This window comes from Takifugu flavidus, chromosome 14, assembly GCF_003711565.1.
Source record: "Takifugu flavidus isolate HTHZ2018 chromosome 14, ASM371156v2, whole genome shotgun sequence".
In the NCBI taxonomy this organism is placed as follows: Eukaryota; Metazoa; Chordata; class Actinopteri; order Tetraodontiformes; family Tetraodontidae; genus Takifugu; species Takifugu flavidus.
Genome location: NC_079533.1, coordinates 5,599,845 through 5,608,103, shown reverse-complemented (window position 1 = coordinate 5,608,103; position 8,259 = coordinate 5,599,845). Strand labels below are relative to the sequence as shown.

Sequence of the window (8,259 nt, the reverse complement as noted above, 5' to 3'; positions counted from 1 at the left end):
ACTCCAGGTTCGTGGAGGAGATGAAGCGGGTTTTTGATGACCCAGTAAAAGGAAGACAGGCGGTGAACCAACTGCTAGACCTCCGACAGGGTAACTCCTCCGCTTCTGACTACGCTGTAAACTTTTGCAGAGGAGAGCTGAAGGACGAATTAGCTGTTCGTGATGAGTGCCACTCCCTCAACTCCCTTATTGATTTAACCATCCACATCGATTGGTCTACTGCCACCATCCGCAACTGGAGTAACCATTGCCACGCCCACTGCCTTAAATCCGCTCTGCCACCCAGGCCCACGAACCCATCTCCAGCACCCGAGGAGATCAATTTAACCAATGTTCCTTCTGACTACTACAACCTGCAGCAGGTTTTCAGCAAAGCATCTGCCTCCTCGTTACCCCTCTATAGACCTTATGACTGCGCCATAGACTTGCTCCCCGGTGCCACTCTTCCCACCAAGAGACTTTTTCACCTGGCCAAGCCAGAGCGGGAGTCGATGGAGAAGTACATTACAGAGTCAGTGGCAGCCGGTCTCATTCATCCCTCCTCGTCTCCCGTGGGGGCGGGGTTCTTTTTCGTAGAAAGGAAGATAAATCCTTACGCCCCTGTATTGACTACACCGGACTAAATGACATCACTGTGAAGAACAAGTACCCCCTCCCTCTGATTGACTCAGCTTTCAGCCCCCTACACACAGCTACGGTGTTTACTAAATTAGATTTGAGAAACGCTTATCACCTCATCAGAATCAGGGAGGGGGATGAGGGGTGTGAGGGTGATGTTTTGGTCACCCGCGCTGTTCGTTCACCAGACTCAGATCAACCACGCAAACAACAGGAGTTCCTTGCAAGGGAGAGCTGAGCAGCAGTTCAAGCTTCCTCTCTAAACTCCGTTTGTCTGCTGCTCGCTCACCTCTTTTATTTGGCGCACACAAGATCGTGTCAACCTGACCTCACGATTCCTTCTCTTCCTATCTTTACGACTTCCTCGTGTCCTTGAACATGGTACCTCCAGGTGCTGGGTACACAACAGCTTCAATACTTGATTCAAACACTCATACATTCCTTTTCTTAAACATTCCTTAAACACTCTAAATCTACTCACTATAGCATTTAAACGATAACAACAATAATTCTTCTCACAGGGGAAAACGGCTTTCAACACCCCGCTAGGCCACTTCGAATACTTGGTGATGCCCTTTGGACTAACTAATGCTCCTGCCGTATTTCAATGTCTAGTCAACGACGTGCTGCGGGACCTGCTGAATAAATCGGTATTCGTTTACCTGGATGACATACTGATCTTTTCCAGGTCGTTGGAGGAGCATGTCGGGCACGTGCGGGAAGTGTTGAAAAGACTATTGGAAAATTAGCTGTACGCCAAAGCGGGAAAGTCTGAATTCCATGTATCCTCTGTAAGTTTCCTAGGCTTTGTGATTGAGAAGGGACAGCTTCGCGCAGATCCTTCCAAGGTGGCAGCAGTCAAGGACTGGCCCATGCCCACTACTCACAAGCAGCTTCAGCGTCACAAGCAATTTCTATCGACGTTTCATACGAAACTACAGCCGCCTGGCAGCGCCACTCACTTTCGTCTGGTCTCCAGATGAACAGCAGGCCTTCAAAAAACTAAAAAACATGTTTATTAATGCCCCTGTCCTTACGCACCCAGATCCGGAGCGACAGTTCGTGGTTGAAGTTGATGCCTCGGACTCCGGGGTAGGGGCCGTCCTCTCTCAGCGCCATGCCACCGATAACAAGCTTGACCCCTGCGCCCTTTTCTCACGCCGTCTCTCCCCAGCAGAAACCAACTATGATGCAGGTAACCGGGAACTCCTGCAGGAGTGCAGGCACTGGCTGGAGGGAGGGACACAGCCTTTCATCGTGTGGACGGACCACAAAAATCTCGCCTACCTGTGCACCGCTCGCCGCCTGAACTCGCGGCAGCCCTGCTGAGCCTTGTTCCTCGGCAGGTTCCGTTTCACTATCACGTACCGCCCCGGCTCGCGGAACACAAAGCCAGATGCACTCTCCTGCCAGTTTTCCTTGGAGGAGAGGGAGCCCTCCAGGGAGACCGTCCTGGATCCGGAGTGTGTGCTGGGCGAGGTCCACTGGCCAGTCGAGGTGGAGGTTCCCGAAGCGCTCCCGGGACAGTTGGTCCCAGACAGATGCCCGCCGGGCCGGCTGTTCGTCCCGCAGTCCACCCGGTCATCAGTGCTCTCATGGGGACACACCTCTCGAATAGCCTGCCATCCAGGAGTCCACCACACACTAGCCCTCATCCCACAGCGCTTCTGGTGGCTGTCCATGGCGGCGGACGTCTGGACCTTTGTTGCTGTGTGCACCGTGTGTATGCGCAGCAAATCTTCACACAGGCCCCCTGCAGGACTCCTGCAGCGCTACCCACTCCCCCTCATCCCTGGTCCCACATCGCTGTGGACTTTGTTACTGGTCTGCCCCCCTCGGAAGGTAACAATACTATATTAACAGTGGTCGATCGTTTCTCCAAGGCGGTACATTTTGTTCCCCTCCCTAAACTTCCCACCGCCTTGGAGACGGCAAACCTCCTGACACAACATGTTTTTAGACTCCATGGAATTCCGCAGGACATTGTGTCAGACCTCAGTTCACCTCGCAGGTGTGGAAGGCGTTCTGCCGGGCGCTGGGAACCACCTCCAGCCTCACTTCAGGGTACCATCCCCAGTCCAACGGGCAGACTGAGCGGGCGAACCAGAGCCTAGAGTCCTCTCTGCGCTGTGTGGCCTCCCGCCTCCCATCCTCCTGGGCCTCACACCTGCCCTGGGTAAAATACACCTACAACTCCCTCATCAGCTCGGCTACTGGTCTGTCACCCTTCATGGTCAACCATGGTTACCAACCCCCGTTGTTTCCGAGCCAGGAATCCGACGCGGCAGTACCCTCTGTCCGCGCCCAGTTCTGCCATATCCGACGAGTGTGGCGGGAGACCTGGGCTGCACTGGGAAGGACGGCGGAGCTCAACCGGCGTCTGGCGGACCGCCGCCGAGCTCCGGCCCCCAAATACCAGGTGGGGCAGCAGGTGTGGCTCTCCTCTCGCGACCTTCCACTCCAGACAGACTCCAGAAAACTCGCTCCCAGGTACATTGGCCCCTATCCAGTAGACAAAATCATAAATTCCAGCACAGTTCGTCTCCGTCTCCCAGCCTCCCTAATCATCCATCCAGTGTTTCATGTCTCCCGCCTCAAGCCAGTTATTGAAAGCCCCCACCAACCTCCTGCGCCACCACCGCCCCCCCCACGCCTCATCGAAGGCCATCCGGCCTACACGGTCAACAGTGTCCTGGACGTACGCAGGTGGGGAAGGGGATTCCAGTACCTGGTCGACTGGGAGGGGTACGGCCCGGAGGAGCGCTCCTGGATTGGGTGCTCTCTCATTCTAGACCCGCAACTGCTGCGGGACTTTTATCTCAGGTTCCCAGACAAGCCAGGTAGGACGCCAGGAGGCGTCCATTGAGGGGGGGGTACTGTTGTGGTTGGGTTTCTCGCCTCCTCCCCCACCTGCAGGATCAGCAGGCAGGGGCGGGCTGGACTCTGATGAGCGATGAGTCTCTGGCGCACCTGCAGCTCATAACCTTAACTCGGCGGCTACTTAAGCTCTCTCTCTTTGCCTCCGGTGCCGGATTGTTGTCTTCGCTGCAGCGTCTAGCTCTAACCCTGTGATACCTCCAGTTTTCGCCTCGAGTTTTCCCGTGCCTGTTTCTTGTGCCGTGAGTTGTACCAATGCCTCGTCACTGCTTTACTTTTGAACTTTTCTCAACGGTTTTTGTCCCCTTTGTGGTGATTATTAGTTCGAAGTTTTTGTTGTTACTTTGCTAAGAGTTTATGTTGCTACTTTGATTGATTCCTTCGTGCTTGGCCCTGCATTTTGTTATCAATAAAGAACCTTTTTACTTTTACTCTGCATCTGGGTCCTGGCCTCCTTGACTGTCCATAACAATGTTCAACCCAATTCCTAATTTTGTACATAGTTTGCCCAAAGAAACCTGACATTTCTTTGACTGGACTAACACAAAATTAAAGTCTGTATGACCTTGGGCTACAGAGAGACCTTTTCAGGAGGTGGCTGTTAAAGAGGATTCTTCTTTGTTTTTTATTCATAGTATCCCGCACCATGTACAAGAACACACAAACCAGAATTGTGGCAATAGCTTGCCTTTTTTTGCATTTCAAAAGTATTACAACACAGCATGTGCTGTTTGCTTAATATTTACTATCACACTGTTTTGTACCCAGATACAGGTGGCAGCGCTAGATTGGATCAAAAAAATGTCACATGGGTAAATGTCTCGTCTTACATTCATTTGCATACTGCAGCCTCATCTCCATGAAGATCATTTGTAAGTGCCTATGGGTATTAATAAATGTTGGGGTCTTTAATTAACCAGAACTTTGAATTTTTAATGGGTGTAAATGTGACCCACAATGCCAGCAGCTGAGAGCAGGATTATGACAAATACATTTATTGGTGTTTCTCATCTCTTGGAAAATGTATCCCAAAACAGATCAGGGACACTTACAATGTAAATACCTTAAAATGTGGGCAACAGTGACTTTAGCAACTACTCATGCGCAGTTATGTAATCTGACTTTGATATATGACACTTAGTTCTAAAAGACTAGACTTTGGAAGATTTCCATACAGAAACTGTAACCCTAACCCTACAGTGTCTTGCAAAAGTGTTACAATTTCTTCAAATATTGTCACACTAATATAAGCACAATGCCATCACCACTATGTGTCAGGATGGGAATAAGAAGTGGACTCAGATGCAGAGAAAGTTTATCAGGACAAACCACTGTTATTGAACAGAATCTATGAGTTCCTTGAAATAATGTCAAATCAAATCATCCTTATTTATATAGCGTCCATTATAATCAGCATTACCTGTAGGCATGGAAGGGAGGACTTTTGACTTTTAAAGTGTACTTTATTTACAGTGCTCTGCTCACATAAAACCAGTTAAAACCCTAACCTGTCCCTCAGAACAGCCATGCTGCAGCCTCCATCTCCCCCTGCTCTGTTACCTTCACTTCACTGGAAGGGAGGAGGGTGGAGGGGAGGATACAAGAATGGAGAAAAGAAAAGAAAATGAAACAGGAATTACAGGACACAAGGCAAAACCACACTGTGGTGTGACAGGATGTTTGGTAAAAACACCCTCATTGTATATATCAGCCAGTGGTATATTTGTTGTAATGGAATATTTTTAAAAATGACAGTGGCAGAAAAATGAAAACTGGGAAAAGCTCAATTTTCCAAGCTAAAAATAGCTAAAGAGCTAAAAAAAAAGAAAGAACAAGCTCACAGACAGCAGATATGGTAAAAGACGACAAGCCTGCTTTTCTGAATCTTATACATTAAATGAGGGCACTGGCAAGGATAAAAATATACGTATACAGAACTTTTAATGCAGACGACCAATGTTGTAAAAACTCTTTCGCAAGTATCAATTTGTACACAGTAGAGGATGAACTGAGGCCCAGTGGCACCAGATGCAGCAGCAGCATTTTGTGAAGTTTTTGAGGCGAAGCTTTATCTGACTTGATGCCAACTTTTCTGCAACAGTCACATTAATAAAGGAGAAGGAGATGGCCACCTGACTCATTCTTCTGGTAGAATGTTTTTCAGAGTATGCAATTCTAGCAAGAAGACTATGCTTGGGCCCAAAATGCACAGCCAAACAGTCTGAAGGTTTTAGCATGTCCATCACAAAGAAAGGTGTAGGATAGTGATGTTGTCTTCTGATACAAAACACGGTTATTTTGATAGTATTTCACTTCTAATATACAGCATAAATGCATGAATGTCTGAACACCTAAACAGCAACACCCCAGCTACACGTAAAAACATTATTCAAATTCTTATTCTGTGATAAGTAAAGAGGCTGGCATGACACAAATATTGGGGCTATTTAAAGGACACAGCAACTTCAACTCCTCAACTACACATTATTCATTCAAAGACAGATATATATATACATACACAGATATATATATATACACATACACAGATATATATACATACATACACACACACACACACACACATATATATATATAAAACCTTATATAAAATCTCTTCCTCGCCCTCCTGGGCGGTGCCTCCTTCCTTCAGACTCGGGTCCTCTACCAGAGGCCGGGGAGTCTGAGGGTTCTGCGCAGGATCTTAGCTGTTCATGTATATATAATTTTTATTTTTTTCTGTAATACCTTATATTCAGTAGGTCTGTTTATAGGTTCTAGGGTGCTCTAATCACTCTATTAGTGGCTAAATAACCTCACAGAAGGACTTAATTCAATATAATATACATATTATATACATCAACACATATACATTATTACAGCTTGAAAAAAAGGTCTATTTGTAACCTTTAGCTGGAAAGACTGAGAGTGTAAGTCGGCAGCAGAGATAGTAAAAGAGGACAGGTCTGATTAGTTGATCTCTTATGCCATAAATAAGGGCACTGAGACATCTGGGAAGGATAAAAAAACACACATATAAAAACATTTTGTACACGAATGAGCACTATCCTTGTTACAATTCTTGATAACGCTGCAAGTATCGGTTTGTACACAGTGGAGGACAAACTGAGGCCCAGTTGTACCAGATGCAGCAACAGTGTGTTGCGAGCTTTCTGAGATGAAGTCTTGTCTGTGGAAGCTAACCTGGCTGCTACAGTCACACCAATGTAGGAGAAAGCAATGGCAACCCCAGCTGACACAAACAGAAGGCAGGTGTACGCTCTGTCATAGGTATCAGACAGGGGACCAACAAACAGAGTTATACTTGAGCAAAATACTTCCATCTGCAGGCTCTCCATTTCTGGATAATCTACCAAACTAACTCGAATGAGACCACTTAGCAAACTAAACGCCCAAATAACAAATATCATCAGCCCTGTGTTTCCGATGGTGATGACAGCAGCGTGCCTCAGGGGGTAGCACACAGCTACATACCGCTCCAAAGACATCACCACCAGTGTGAGAGGAGAAATGTCACTTGTGAGAACACCAACCACACTGAGAATACCACACAAAGGATAAGACATTTTTATCAAACAAGCAGCCAAAATGTAGAGAACCTGACTCAGAACCATCTGTATACTGTCTGCAAAAAGGAGGTTAAACAGCAGAATGTAACGGGAGGTCTCACAGAACACTGCTTTACTCCTCAGGCTGAACAACATGATTCCATTGATGTAGAGGAAAACACAGCAGGTTACTGTAGTCAGACTGGAAAACATCATTCTCTCTAGTAATCCCTGATACTGCTGATCAACAGTGACATTAAATAAAGACTGAATTTCATCCATTTCAGAGAAAATACATCAATTAAAACTATAAAATTGGAAAACTCATTAAAAGTGATTTCTCTTACACAATGTAAATAAAACTAACCTATGAATAGGATGAAACACCTGAAAGCATTCAAAAACCCATTTCTTCTGGTGAAGGTGCCAACTTTGTCGTTTCTACCTGTATGAAATTCTCTGGTCCCTTCTGTAACCCTCAACACCATAAGTGAGTTCTGTAATAACACCCACATCACCATGTGACACAATTGCATGACTGCATGATGAGTTTAACATCCATTTGGGAATAGGCTACATTTCTTTTGCTGTTGCTGTGTTCTGGTCATCTGCTACTTTCCATATAGAACATTACTCATTTTTATTTATTAATATTAAGGTAAATAGAATGATGCAATAAAACCAATTTACAGATGGATGTTTGATATCCTCATTCTCTATCTGAGATAAGGTCTTTTTACATGGGGAACTTGGTTCTTTGAAGTGTGAATTGACATGAGAATGGATGGGTTTGCCCACGGCTTTATTGGCAGGATAAGGGGTTTTGCATTTTGCATACTTCTCAAAAGTTTTGTGTTGCTAAAGAATATCAAAATATTTAGAAGCTTATGTTGAGACCAACATCAAGCTGCTGCCAATAGAGAGGCTGCTGAGCCCTTTTTGACATCTAATTGTCACAACTAGCGTAGGTTTTTTTTGCCATTTGTTTGTGTTTTGTTTTCTTGGTTCTTTCTCTAGGGCGGGGGTGCTCACACTTTTTCAGCATACGAGCTACTTATGAAATGACTAAGTCAAAATGATCAACCCATTGTATTTATTTAGAATTTATTGAGGATTCTTACAATTTATGTTGATGTACTTTGCATAACCACATATGTTGCACAACACAACATAATTAGCTATGTACAGTTTTTGCCAT

General features: G+C 46.0%; 1 protein-coding gene and 1 pseudogene across 1 annotated transcript; one reads left to right on the top strand and one right to left on the bottom strand.

Annotated features, from left to right (window-relative positions):
• The first annotated feature begins 2,410 nt into the window (after positions 1–2,410).
• Positions 2,411–3,915, top strand: LOC130537647 (uncharacterized). Its single transcript, XM_057054588.1, has one exon. It carries the CDS (start codon positions 2,849–2,851, stop codon positions 3,482–3,484), a length of 636 nt encoding a protein of 211 aa, XP_056910568.1. The 5' UTR covers positions 2,411–2,848; the 3' UTR covers positions 3,485–3,915.
• Positions 3,916–6,388: 2,473 nt separating this feature from the next.
• Positions 6,389–7,277, bottom strand: LOC130537722 (odorant receptor 131-2-like; annotated as a pseudogene).
• Positions 7,278–8,259: the final 982 nt, after the last annotated feature.